Source organism: Hirundo rustica, chromosome Z (genome assembly GCF_015227805.2).
Source record: "Hirundo rustica isolate bHirRus1 chromosome Z, bHirRus1.pri.v3, whole genome shotgun sequence".
In the NCBI taxonomy this organism is placed as follows: Eukaryota; Metazoa; Chordata; class Aves; order Passeriformes; family Hirundinidae; genus Hirundo; species Hirundo rustica.
The window spans coordinates 26,523,955-26,539,208 of NC_053488.1; the positions used below are offsets into that span (position 1 = coordinate 26,523,955).

At 35.9% G+C, this 15,254-nt stretch overlaps 1 protein-coding gene across 1 annotated transcript in view; it reads right to left on the reverse strand.

The window, feature by feature from the left end:
• The window catches only part of RIT2 (Ras like without CAAX 2), a 113,483-nt gene extending 98,791 nt beyond the window's left edge, over nucleotides 1–14,692 (reverse strand). Inside the window, exon 1 of the mRNA XM_040090263.1 lies at nucleotides 14,638–14,692. Coding sequence (XP_039946197.1) covers nucleotides 14,638–14,692 — 55 coding nt within the window. The remainder of the gene's footprint in view (nucleotides 1–14,637) is intronic.
• Between the last annotated feature and the right edge of the window lie 562 nt (nucleotides 14,693–15,254).

Sequence of the window (15,254 nt, forward strand, 5' to 3'; positions counted from 1 at the left end):
AAGCTCTGCACACATGTAAGCAATGGGTGGTTTAGAGGAGTAGGACTGACAGATTTGACTGATTTTTATTTTGTATATGTAGATAGAAGTATCCCTTAAAATAATGTAAATAGGGATATTAGTACTAGGTTATTAGCTATGAAATTTAAATATTCCAGTTCCAGCTCTGTTACATCATTATATATGATGTGATTCTTGGGGATGTCCTGTGCAGGGACATCTGTTACCATTTTAGCATCCAACTTGATCCTTTTGGGTCCCTTCCAACTCACCTTATTCTGTGATTCTGAATGCAAGCACTTCATACTTTTCTTCCCAGGGATGCTGGTTTTTGTTTCTCAGCATTGTGTTTTATGTGCCATTTGTCATTTGTTTAGCTTTGTCATGTCTTTGTCAGATCCTTCAGTTTTCACTCAGATTCATGTTAACAGCACACACTGCCTGTTACCAGACTACAAAAGTGATGGTAACAGACAACATTATTCCAGCCAGAAGAATCTTGATGATGGTTTGCAGAAGAGAGAAAAAAACAACCTTCTGCATTCCTAAATCCACAGCTAGAAACACCTCCTTCTGTAACCATGTTTTGAACATATCAGCTGTTTCTATGAAAGTGATGTAGGTGAGTAATGCAGCATTTAATGTAGATATTACTTCTCTGCTAGCCTAGAAAAACCCTATAATGTAGGCCTTGAGAGAATAAAAATAATCTGAGAAAAAACAAAGCATTTTTCATGTTAAGTGCTTATTGTAAAAGGAATTAATTCATTTATTCATTACTCATTCAGTTACATAATAAATACAGAAATCTCTGTCTCTCTGTTTCCATTTTAGCATTCAAATTGCCATAAACATTTTTACAGATAATATACCAAACCAAGGCTTTGGCCACATATGTCTTCAGAAAATATTCTGTAATGTTTTCAAATGGCTTTGCTAAATTAAAATACTTATCACTGTTGTAGATTCCATCTCTCCCTAGTTTCAATTGAAAACATATTTCCTTTAATTAACCTTTGTTCAGTGTTATGACATGCTTTTAACTAACTGCTGAGTTCTATTTTAAAGGTTCTGTTCCTTCAATGGCACATAAATATTATCCCTGAGTTCTCAATGGCACAAGTTCCCCAGAGAAGATGTGGATGTCCTATCCCTGGAAGTGTTCAAGGGCAGGTTGGATGGGGCTTGGAGAAACCTGGCCCAGTTGAAGAGGTCCCTACCCATGGCAGTTGGGTTGGAATGAATGATGTTTGAAATCCCTTCCAATGAAAATTATCGTGATTCTGTAGTTCATAAGACAATTCATAATTTCAAGGAGTGAAGATGCAAATAAAAACAATTAGAAGCAAACAAACAAAAAGAGTAATGATTCTATTATCTACATTTGAAAACAAAGGAGCAGAACAATTTGTATTTGATTTTGTCCTCCTAATATAAGAGTGGCTAATATCTTCAATGGAATGCTGAAGCAGAACTAGATTATATCCATATCCTCAAACAAATCTCTGCATTTAATCCTAATCTTTGAATATTTGTGTCTAAATGGTTAGAGAGGGGAACAGTGCATAGAATCATAGAATCACAGAATTGTTCGAATTGGCAGGGACCTAGAAGAATCTCATTCCAACTCCCCTGCCATGGGAAGGGACACCTTCCACAGGACTAAATTTGCTCAAAGCCCTGCCTGACCTGTCCTTGAACACTTCCAAGGATGAGGAGCTCAAAATCCCTCTGGGTAACCTGTTGAAGATCCAGAATTGTAGCATAATGAAAAATTCAATTTAGGCCCAGTAAGTCCCACACAGCCTGACTATTCATTATCAGTAGTTTTTAACAACCCCCTTCATCATACTCTTGTCTGACTCCTTTACCTCAGGCTTTGGCTGCATCTGTTTCCAGTAATTCACCCAAAAGCTTCCTCAGCCTAATGGGCATTTCTGTTCAGCTCTCACCTCACCACAGTGCTCTTCTCCTAATGCCATTATGTATCTGTCTTAAAACAGCTGCTCTCAAATTAACTTTCTCCCTCTTGTTCGGCTGCCTAATGTTTCAGATCTGTGCTCTTCAGGGCAGGACTGATAACACTGAGCTGCTGAAGCAGCCTGATGGATTTTCAGCTTTGGGTAAGTACATGCCAGCTTTCTTGGCAACCTGAAATGCACCCAATTTTAAATGCACCCAATCTTTAAAATTGGGAAATGGGTTATCCATTGCACATTCCATCTTCTATTTTTTTTTTTTTTTCCAGTTTTACTACAGATGTGTACATTCTCTTCTTGAATGTCAGCTTGCTGTTTCATTTGTGTGGTGCCCTTTCATTCTTGGCTGAAAAGCCCTGCAAGCAAAAGCAGCTTAATCTCACTTAGTCTATAGTAAGTACAAAAGAAAAAAAAGGGGAAAAAACCAAACCAAACCAACCAACCAACCAAACAAACACACAAACAAAAACCCCAGCATTATCTGTGCTCTAAAATGTTTTGTGTGATCATAAATATCTGAGAGAATTGAACTTTGAGCCAGTTAAATTTAGTTTCTCTTCTCCCTTTGAGTTTTCATGATCATGGAGTTTATTAACAGAGCAGTTAAAAAGGAAGCAACAGCTTGCACAGCTTTCAAGAAGAACTAAAATTAAGAATGATTGTGTTGAACAGTTTTGCATGGGAGAGATTTTCTTCTATATGGAGTAATGAACAAGGATACAAAGCAAAATGTACAATAGAAAATTCATGGTAAGACACTTACTTGTAGGCAATGGAGGTAAAAATATAAAATCTTGGTAGCCAGCAGGGCAAACTCAATGCTACTTTGTCTGGTCCTGCAGCACCTTGCATCCAGTCAGATCTCTGTCATCAGGACCCAAAGTTTATAAATTACAGCAGGATATGTGAGCATAACAGTATATGTGAGTTTACCCACTCCTGGAAAATATTAGGACCATTAGCAGATTGAAAATTAAGCACAAAAAACCCACTAATGCAAATATCTCCTTCTGCAGGGACATTGGGTATTTTTAGTATAAATTGATTTATTAGTTAATTCATTAATTTTATATATATTAATTTTTAATCATTTTCCACATTTTATTTTCTAGTTGCAGATAAGTGTTTCCTCTCCAAAATAAAATTATTATTAATTAAAGCAAAATGCTTTTTCACAAGGCCACAGAGTGGTTACAAGTTCTGATCAAGGACAAATTTATTTTAAAATTTATATAAACAAGATGAAGTCTAGAAAACAATGCACCCCTCTTCCTTCATTTCCCCAAACACATGGATGGAGAAGCTCATTCTACTCTTACATAGCAACATACTGTGAAACATAGAATTCTTCTGGGTTGAGTCACCTCCTCTAAATGATAACTTTCTGCTGGGTTACAGCATGGATTTAAATGAAAGACTGACACTGTTGATCTGAATAATTTCATCCGGTGAAGCAGCTTTTAGTTTTGATGCAATTGCTGTAATCAACAAAGCCACAGTTCATTATTTTAATATGCAAATATGCATGTATGAGACTAAATTTGTATTAATTATCTTATAGGACAAAGTTTGTTGCCCAGAAAACTTGTTTCATCAGAATTTGCAGTGCAGTCATCCAAACAGGCTAATTTTACTTGTTAGGTGTCCCCTACCCAAGTAAATAAAGTTATTTTTCTCAGGACTAGCTCTTGCAGAGAAATTACTATTTCTCTGTGAAAGTTAGAAATTTTGCAACTTAACGTTGAAGATAACTCAGACAAACCTTTGCACTTGCTGTTAGGAACTGCTTGCAATGTAGACAATGCTACTAATATTTAATAAAAGCATATCATTACTTTCTCTGCTTCCAGAAAAATTTAATTTCATTCAAAGGTGTACATGAACAAAGTGAACAAAGTACTCCTGTTTAATCAAAACATGATAATTAAGAGGAGTCCAAGCACCCTTATCTTGGGGAACAAGAATAGCAGGTAGCAATTTCACTACTCTTTCAAGTCCGTGCTTGTGCTACTGAACGGGAGGATCTGACAGCTACGAATTCACTTCTTGTCATTGCAGGGGAAGTAATTAGCAGGTTGGCTGTGTCTGTGTTGTTATAAGCACGGATGTTGCCTTGGATTTAGAAAGGTGTAGATCGCTGCTGGCTTCCATGAAAGAAAGGTTAATGGAAACATTTGTCCTGCAATGAAGAATTTTGAATTGAGCGAGATAAATCATCCACCTCTAGGAAACCATGGCATGGGTGTCTCTTTCAATTTCAAATACAATTTTTTGGAATAATTTTGCTAATCATAATATACAGGATATAGGTAAACAAGTTTTCCCTATTCATGGGCTGCAAATCTCACTTCAGTTCCTTCTGAGTTCATGATCCTAATGGTAACTACAATCACTGAATGAGGGTTGTGACACCCACAGCAGAACCGCCAGGCTAAGGCCACAGAGTGAATTTGATGTTCACTCCAGATTCAGCTATATAATTCCCAGAATATTGGACATCCTCGACTGCCACATAACTGACACTCCACATGATTTTAACCCCAAGAACCTAGGTTTGGGGTTTTTTTTTAATTGTATTTCACATTTGGGAGCATTATTCATCTAACTAACATGAGATGCAGATGTTAGGGTGAGATAATCATGCTCCATCACTTTGTATACTTACTTTGCTAATTAGAAACTGCAATGTGTGTAACCTCACTGTGGATAACAGTTTTGAGTATAATATATAAACTCTCCTGGTTTTGTTGTCACCATCCAGATGCAGACGTTGCTTGCAGCCAAAATCAGTCAGGATCTAAAGGTTCAGAGCTGAATTCCACAGATCATATGGCAATTCAGTGGAAATGTGCCAGTGGAACTATACTACGAGAGAGCAGAGAAGAACCTAAGAAGAAGATATTGCCCAATTTTCTATTTTTTTGGGTTAATATGGGAGTATAATTGTAGGCCTAAAAGGAAGACTGAAGATCTGAGCTCTGAGAATATCCTCTTCTGTCAGCGAGAGAATCATTTAAGCTCTTTTGCTGCTTCAAACTACTAGACGGATCAGTCAGAGCCTTGGTGGATCAAAACAAGGGGAAGCAAAGATTTTTCGATGGAGTCAAACCAAAACCAGCATTGCTGAACTGGAGGTCTTCTGCCCTGTACAAAGCTGGTATGAAGAAAAAAGTAGACTGTTTCTTGTAGAACAGACAAAAAAAAAAAAATTATATGGTCTCTATTTATATTTTGAAATGGTTTCTATTCTTGGCTGACTCTTTATACACTCTGAATATAGCAGCTATTATGAAATAATTTTAAGAAAAATGTTTCATTATTATTATTATTATTATTACTATTATTATTACTATTTTTATAAAAATATACCACTGAAATGCTTTTATATTGTCACATTTATAAGAAAAGGGTTTTTTTCTTCCTTTCTCAGTTTTAATCTCTTCTGCTTAAGAAGAGCAACCACAAGATCACACTTCTATACAGTTTTTGGGTTTTCTTCTCTTTGTATTTAGCACATACACAATTAATCTCAGGTTTCCAGAAGAAATACAAGGGTAATATACAATATTTTGATCCTCCATTGACCCTTTATTCAGTGAAGAAGAGAAAATAGCTAAGGCAGGAATATATTTTACTTCTAACACTAAGAAAGTTAATGGAATATGGAAATAATAAATATGTACCATTAGCAGCTAAGAGGTATTGGCGATTTTTTGCATGTGACCATGATCAGATAAGTGCCCCACCTGAGAATATAAAGAGCCATGAAAAGTCAAAAGACCATTTAACTAGTTTTCCTCATTTGGAGATGGACAACCACCCAAGGAATCCCACACAGTAGCACAGGTAATTGTCACTGTTATTTTTAAGGACAGAGATCAACTTGGTAAGGAATTTTGCCTCATGGACTGATGTCTGAGAGTGAATGCATGAGATGCTTGACTGAGTTTTCACACCTCATCTGTCCCAGACATAAAGCCATTTCTGTTCTCTTTCATTCCCACTAATACCCCCATTTCCACATATTTGTTTCTATGCAATCCCTTTTGACTATTTGAGCTTTGGGAACTACTTTTTTTTTTCATCAAAATTATTAAATTCAGTAACCTGGTAGGCAGTTATTCCATGCTGGGATGGCTTAGTTTTCTTTTGGAATACTATTAAATCAACTTGGAAAATTGTACAATGAATGCCAGAGAGCCTGTGAGCATGGGAAAAGGGCAGAGATGAAGAGAGGGATTTCCTCTTTTTCTTCACAAATAAGATTTAAAATTTGGCTCATTTCATCTCACAAAACTACATACTGTTTCTGAGTCTACAGTTTCTGTTCCTAGCAGATGATAGCTCATACATCATTCCTTCTCCATGCTTTAGGGTAAAGAACAGCTCGAGGTATTAATAGGTACATAGAGACACTAATATCTATGTATATTAATATATTATAATATTAATAGCTCTAGATAGATATCTCTACACTTGATCTCTACTCTTTTTCCTCCTCTGAGACTTCCCAGCAGGGTGAAGCAGGGGCTCGTAGCTGTAGCTGCTATCTGGCACTGCTGCACCTGAAGTGAATCTGCCAGTGGAGCTGCTTTGATCAGTTTTCTAAGGGTATGTGAGGTGGACACAGACCACTGCATTGCCAAGGCTAAAGTGCAAGCCAAAGTTCTCTTCAAGGTGTTCTGACCAAGACCCAAACTTTGAGGAGGCGTTTGGTGACTTAAGAGGGGAGACGATGACAGGAGATGATGACAGGTACCCTCTGGGGTACCTACTCTCTAAAAAGACACTGACTGCATTTACTTCTCTGATATTGATTGTATCAGAGATGTTACTAAAAGAAAATTAGTAGATTAATTAGTAGATTAATTTCCCTGGTGTTCAAAAATGTGAACCAAAAAAAACCTGTCACCTGATGAAAACAGACCTCAAAATAATTCCAGGAGTCATATTTGTAAGAAAACCTGAATGTTGGACACTAATATTATGACCAGAGTTTTAGAGGTGATTCCCCTTCAGTGCAGACAGAAAAATGAAACCTGTTGCTTTGATCATTTCTTGCATGAAATTACCAGATTGAAAACAACTTAAGACTGAATAGTTGTCTTATGAAAGGAAAGCTCAGAGAAAGAAAGCTTAACATCAGAACAAATCATACATCTGAGTAACACAGCATGTTTAGAATAGGACCAGACTATCCCCTTAACAAGGAAAATACTGAAGTTCTCAACAGAAAGAATACAATTTCATCATGATATGAGACTTCATCTAAGAGAAACATATCTCAGACTGAAATCTTTTCTATGTTTGGCCTATTTTTCTCTTAGTATGGAAGAACCATCACTGCCAGTCACATGACAGTGTTCTCCCTTCTTTTGCCACCTCAGCAAGGATTGTGCACAGCAAGTTTCACTTAATTTTCCCCTATCCAGACACTCTGAGAGGTATCACAGTGATTTGTGAAGGTCCTTGTTCTGACAAGTTGTCAGAAAAGGCACAACAATTTATCTTCAGGCATCTAGATTTAGAAACCTACAAATTATGTGTCTATATGCAAGCTAGGTAGCTAGTATCTCCTTACTCTGAAGTGTGGTTGCTATCTCATTGCCCATAACTGGTGCCTTGATGTTTGATATGCTGCTGGGATTTTTTTTTCTGGTTTCATTCACTGGACTAGAATGGGTCTGGTGATCCATAGATCCACACCCACAGAGAGACAGATATTAGCCATACTTCCAGCTACCTGTGGAAGATCTACAGCCTTCTGGGTTGGGATCCTGAGCCAAAGCAGGACTGCAGGGCACAGAATATTTCACAGAACACTTTAGGTTGGAAAAGAGCCCTGAAATCACTGAGTCCAACTGTTGCCCCTACACTGTCAAGCCCACCACTAACCCATGTCCCCAGGTGCCACACTGACAGGGCTTTTAAATCCCACTGGAGATATGGACTGGTGACTCGACCAGTGCCCTGGCAGCTGGTGCCACTGATTAATACCCTTTCAGGGGAAAAAAAAACCCAAAACTTTATATCCAATGTAAACCTTCTCTGGAGCAAGTTGAGGCCATTTCCTTTCGTCCTGTCCCTTGTTCCCTGGGAGAAGAGGCGACCCTCCCGCTGGCTGCCCCCTCCTGTCAGGGAGTTGTGCAGAGCCAGAAGGTTCCCCCTTGAGCCTCCTTTTCTCCAGGCTGAGCCCCCACATCTCTCTTGGTCACTTCTCATCAAACTTTTGCTCCAGACCTTTTCCAGCTCTGTTCCCTTCTCTGGACATGCTCCAGAGGATCTCAAATGACTCCCACAAACTGGTATAAAGGAAATGAGCAAAGAATTGAATCTCCACTTCCAAATCTCCCTGAATCTCACATAACTGGTACCAAGATACATGATTCATGTGCAGACATTATAATTTGGATGTCTTAATGTGAACCTTAGTCAAACAGAGTAGCCATAATCTCTGCTCTGTTTTATATTAATAAGGCACAATGCTTACACCAAAAGTGACTATTAATCTCTTAATAATACAAATAATACCAACAGACAGTGAAATGAAAAATAAAACCACAAGTTTAAGTATATGGTTCAAATGTGTGCACAAGTATTCTTGTACATTCTTCATTTCTTATTACGAATAATGATGAATATGGAAAACAAACACAGACAATACTCCTACATCTACATAATCAGTCTGAATACCCTTGGGAGACAGTCCTTGAAGACAAATTGAACATTTTATATGAATTTTTTATCCCATCTCAAATAAGGCTAATAAATATATGGAGAATGATGAATGAAAGAAAAAGAAAAAAAAAAAGGAAAATAAAAAGAAAATAAACTATTTGGGGCCTCAAATCGAGCGGTGACATACATAGTCCAATCTAAATATTTAATGTTCTATATAGAAAAGAGAATGAGACTTAATTTACGGATGGTCTACACATGCATTAATGTTTTATAGAAGAGCAGAAATGTTCTAGAAACTGTTTGTACCCTAAATATAAATGTGAATAGAACATTTTTGGCTAGAGGCCTCTCCCCCATGTGTCCCACCTTTATCTTTAATTTTTAACGAGTTTGTATTTCCCTTTTTTTATCCTTTTTCATTACTCTACCTTCAAAACAGTTATAATTTTTATCTCACTGGCATTTTTTTGGTACACATTATATAAACCTAGACTATTTCCAGCTACTTTTTTTTTTTTTTTTTTTTTTCCCCCTGTCTGAAATTCACCTCCACACTTCCAACATCTTATTAAAGATGAGTAAATGCATTTTATTTGATGCACTGGTGAATGAACCACTTTGTTAGGAAACCTCATGGAAATTCATGTGCTTAATGCTAGAGTGCTTTCCATCCCACACCCATTTCAATTAAAGTTTGACATTGACACAGCCTTAATGCCCTCAACTGCTCATTTGACACAATCTCATGCAGTGATATCTCAACAAAACAGGAAGCTACTCTCGCATCTCATTTACATTATGTATTCATTTTAAGATTAGTCACATGGTTAATGAGCATCTTGGAGCCTGTCCAGTTTGCTGCTGTATGTCATGCTTCCTTTCCTGACACTCCCTTGCATTAACTCTCTGTGATGTTGCCAAAGACTGTGCAGACTGTAAATTGCTCTCAGCCATTTGTTCCAGAAAATTATCGCATCCACTGCCATTTTGAATTTATGTCCATTGTTGACTACAATTAAATATTAAATATGTGCTAAAATAATTTCATTTTCACAAAGTGCTAAGTTCTGATTTTTTCCCACATACAGTCTAATAGCAATTTTACCATTCTCCTCCCCCTTTACTTACAAAAGTCATATGTTTCTGTCTCATTTTGAACTGCAATGCTTGTAGCAGTCCTAAAATATGGCCATTATACACATTTGATCTTGAAGTGGCATTAAACCTTATATTTTAAATGAATACTGACATATCTATTTCTCTATTTCTGTCTATGCACACTTATTTAAATCTCTGCAAAATGTCTGCTGTTTGAGTTTCTCAAAATCTTATCAGCTTTTCCAATCCAAGACAATCAGATGAAATAAAATAAAGTTTCCTACAACTGAAGGGAACACTTATTGTATAAATTTATTTTGACACTTTACCTCTGTTCCACACTGTACAGGTAGTTTATTCCAATAAACTCCTACGGGAAAAAAAATGCTCTGTGTACTTGAAAAACCAACCCAAAACCCAGCAAGCATAATAAAAAAATCAAAACAGCAGCACCACCAACAAAACCCAACCAAAAAAAACCAAGCCAAACCAAAAAACAAACAAAAACCAAAAAAACCCCACAACCAACCAACCAACCAACCAAATACACATAATTTTCCTCCAAATAAATTTATATTGATCTTCTTTAAGAAAATCTTGCACTTTTGTGACATCACATCAATTAAATTCTTCAAAAGTGTAGGTGTTCCTTTCATAAATCATAAGCAGAGAGAGAAAAAATATGTAAATAATTCTAAATCTATTTGCATAGCCCATTCAAGATCAAAATTAACACAGTTGAAATATATGTATGTGTCACATACAATTCTATAAAAATATGTATCCCGTAATAAAGAAACTGAAATATCTTTTTACCAAAAATTCTGCATCACCTCACAATAGCAGCAGCAGCTTTCTGTAATCAAGATGCTCTGTAAGAGTTCAGAAATATCAGAATAAAAAATTACAAGTAAAAAGTACCCTTATATTCTTATTTCCACTGTATTGCTAGAGATACAAGTCATTGCAGAAAGAGAAAACTCTGATGCATTGGTAACATAATGGTGAAACACAATGAGAAGGAATGATAGAGAAAACCCATATTGCTGGAGACTCTCACCAAAAAAAGGGAAAAATAACCCCCTACATCTTCAAAGCTGCAAGATTATTACTGCACAACATTTAGGATAAATCCCTGACAGTGTGTTTAGAGGGGAGCAGAACTGGGAAGGGGAAGCACATTTGGCAGCATATTAAAGTGAAAGGAATCGGCATTATCCGATCAGTATCACTAAGCAGTTTTCACTGTAGTCTCATGTTGGATTAGATTAAAAACAAAAACAAAACAAAACAAACGAACCCCACCCCCCCACCAATTTATCTCCCCTTAAAGCTTATTATTAAACCAGTTTATAGATAAAGCATAAAGTACAAATAAAAAAAGGAGGAAAAGAAAAACCTTCTAAGAGGCTTCAGAAGCCAGCTGCCCATGTGTATGCTTCTATAGAATAAAGAGCAGGTCAGGACATAAAATGTGTTCATGATACAAAAAAGAAATTCAGAAGAATTCTTAGTATTGAAAATATTTCAGATTTTATTAAATGAAACAATGAAACTGAATTAGCAGCCATTTATTTTTAAGTCAAAGGAAAAACTACTGTAGATTCCTAGTTTCAAGATTTTTATGTGTCCCTAACTGATCATACAAGATGGTTTTGTGGAGCTTTTGTATTTTGTGACTGAATGTGATTTGGCTCTGCTCTCCCGTTAAGATATCAACCGGATTATATCAGTGCTGTCCTCATGTGTTTTGGGAACAGTTTATTGTCCCCCATTCTTACCTACATGACAAACTATTTCACAGGAATCTACAGAAATGAAAAACAGATGAATTTGTTATTCCACTTCCATTCCAAGGTTTAAAGTGGACAAAGAAATGTTAAAAATGACAAAGTGATTATCAATATTTTGGTAGCCCCACAGTCATCAACAACTTGCCCAGAAAACTGATAGTGATATACTTCTGGGACTTCAGGGACAATGATGCTGTTTACAAGGGCCCCTTTATTTGTTTTAGGAGAATTAATTACAAAAAGTCCCATCAAGTACAAGGAGGTACAGCATCAATTCAGTTAGCACTACGTCTTTAAATCTTGGCTAAGTTTGCAGAGTTGAACATCATGGTCACTGCCACCACAATTTCATACCATAGAAAACAACAACAACAAAATGCAATAGGTAGTGCTATACCATAGAAAACAAATAAAATGTGATAGGTAGTGCAAGAACATCTGAAAAAAAATAGGTAGGTATTTATTGGATTATTTTCTACATGTCAAGCAAATGAGAGAATCCACCTTATCTTAAAGCTCAGCTGGAGAACTGCAGTCTCAATAGTTTGGTTAACATTGGGAATCTGTGAATTATCAATTAAACGCAGTATAGAACTTCTTTTCTGGACAATATTATCCATTCAGTGACCCCCACAGAAACCTCGGTTCCTTAAAAATGCCCAGAAAAATAAACCCCCCAATACCCAGAACTAGATATTTTCAAAGAAGTACACAAAAAAGGTGAGGCTAGTGCGCCCATAGGTTCCATAAACAAGATAAAAATTACTGAGGAATGGAAGAGCTGAAATGAGCACAAGAGAAAGACAATAAATTGACATCCAGAGAGATCAGGAATCTCTCACAGAGAAGAAAAACTATGTTTAATTTTCTGTTTTGTCACTCAGCCAATCTGAATGTAGATTTCATATGTGGCCTGTTTTGTAATTTCTGCATCATCTGCTGCAGGGTTACCATGAGAAACAAAACTCTGATTAGAGAGACTGCAGCTCTGATCTTAGATGATAACTTCCCCATAACACAAAGCATCTGTGTCTACCTCCTCATGACTTTTGAGGAATAACCTTTTCTCTGGTATCTCCTGATATCAGCATAGTCTTGGAGCTGGGAGTGCTCATTTTGGATCCCCCTTTTTTTTTTTTTTTTTTTTTTTTTTTTTTTTTTTTTTTTTTTTTTTTTTTTTTTTTTTTTTTTTTAAGGCTGATGGTCTAAATAGTAAAAATATCCTTACCAGTGGATGTATACCTAAACATGACATTAATTGTGTGAGTTGAGACCAGTAGAGTAAAAGTAATAAAAACAATCTCAGTGGCATAAACTCTTTCAGTGGGCGTTCATTCCAAAATTGTGTTTGTTATTATAGATGTGGTAGCAAGTGATTCCTTCTACTTGATTTTTTGGTTTTATGTTCAATTTTAAGGAACCATACCACAAATTTTCCCAAGAAGAAACAAACATATTTAACCCAAAACTATTCTCTTCTGTTTAGTGTGTGTTTTGGAGCCCAGCTATTAATAAGACTTTTTCAGGATGTCCTCATCATGTTCTGAGAAAGAGAAGTGCTGAAGAGAAAAACTTGTACTTCCAGTTTTGTGTCTAGCCAGCTGGGTGAGATGGAATTCAAAAATTCCCTGTTCACTTTTACCCTCTCTCTTCTTTAGTGTTGGTTTTACAGAGTAGAAACACTTTCTCACTTAAGGAGACCTTCATCCCGATCGGGTTCTCTAGGTATTCCTGCAGTACTTAGAATGCATCATAAGCTTTCCTGCTCTTTGTGATTATTTATAATTCATATTGTGGTGGTGTCTAGAGACCAAGATGTTAAAATTATGATGAGATACAATATAGGGATAAATACTGATGGCAGGTGGATAGCTAATAATAAAAATGGATGCATGTACATAACTTAATGATGTCAACAACTAATAATGTTCCTCTTTTCCAATTAGATTTTTTTTTCCCCCTAAGAACGGCACAGGATTTTTTTCCTAAGAACAGCACAGCAATTCCACAATAGTTTTGCCTTCTTTAGAGCTGACACATCCTATTGGTGTTTTTGCAATTTTTTTTTAATAGTTATAAAATTACTGCTGACACAAAGAATTTACATTTTTTTAATTATTAGAATTACAACTATTTACCAAGATTTAAAATCCAGGAAATGTGGAATACTGTAGAAATAACAAATAAAAATAAAAGCTGTCATTGTCTGCTCTGTATAGCAATACTGTAATTTTATAGAAGTTAAAGGTGAGTTTGAAATATCTGAAAATTTAAAAGAAATAAAAAAAAAAAATATTGGCTCAGAGGAATTTTCTCTCTTTTTTTCTCCCAAGCAAATCTTTGTAAATGTGGATGGTTTTAGTGCCTTTTCCACTTATTAGACTCTGATTCTGCCATCTTTTCCTTGTTATAATTAAATATTGCACATGGATAATGTGTATAAATGAAAGTATAAGTAAAACTAGGTAATAAAGTCACTCTTAAATGAATAAACATGCAGTTCTGACAGTCACTGAGCATTTAAAGTTTATTTCAGATAAAAAACATGTATTGTAAAAAAGTGTAAAGTAGATATGCGTGAATTTCTGTTATTACAAAAGTTTATAAAATAGGTAAAGCCCACAAAGTTAACAAAGTGTGCATACCCAGAGCACAATTCTATTAAATTGAGTAGTTACTTGATGTTCCTAGAGAGGGTCGTCTAAGACTTTAATACTGGGAAATAGCACTAAAATAACAACTGAAGGAAACCAGACGAACCAACCCTACTCCAGACTGGAGTTTTCATATTCTTTAGTAATTTTGTTTCATATTCTGCAGTTATAAATGCATGACATTAATAGTCACGGTGCATGAATGCAGAACCCTGTTTTTGAAAGAGATTTTTGTATAAAGAACATCAGGAAGAAGTATCTGTGGTAAGACCATGGCACAACTCAAATGTCATCACAAAATTAAGGTGTAATCTAAAGTTTGCAAAAGGCCCTTGCTTCTGTCTAAGGGCCTTTTAAAGCAGCTTCTCACTATCTCACAGTCTCAGACAGAAAAACTGAAAAGGGATGAAGGAGAGAAAAACTTATCCTCACCTATGGTTGGGTCATGGTAGTCAGGGAACCGATGACTAATGAACTGCATTGTCATTGCTGCAGAGAAAAAAGAGAGAGGGAAGAAAAAAGAATTATATCACCACCATTAAATAGAAACAGGCAGAAAAACACATGGATAAGTCACAAATGTGAGTATCAGTTTAGATTATGAGCACAAAGTTTGTTTTATGCCTACTTCTGCAGCAATGCATTCACTCTACATTGATAACTAGAACAGATGAATGAAGAAAAAATATAAATTCAACCTCTTTATTTGTGTTAATTTCTTAATTTTTAAACTTTACTGTATCAACACTTGCATTAAAATCTTACATGTTTTTAACATTTGGTAAATACTGTTAATCTGATATTGCATACAGATGAAAATTGCCATGACAAAAACATAAAACATCATTTACAAGAATGATTCATAAAGGTTTTCACTATGCCTCAAATTATCACTAGCTGGTGTGCCTAATTTGATTTTTAGTGTATTTAGGGATACCAAATTCATTAAACCTGATGCAACACATGGAGGCTTCCCTTGACCATCCAGAGTAGCTTTCTTCTGAAGACACGGTTTTATGACTGAATATTAACTGTTATCAGAAATTTTA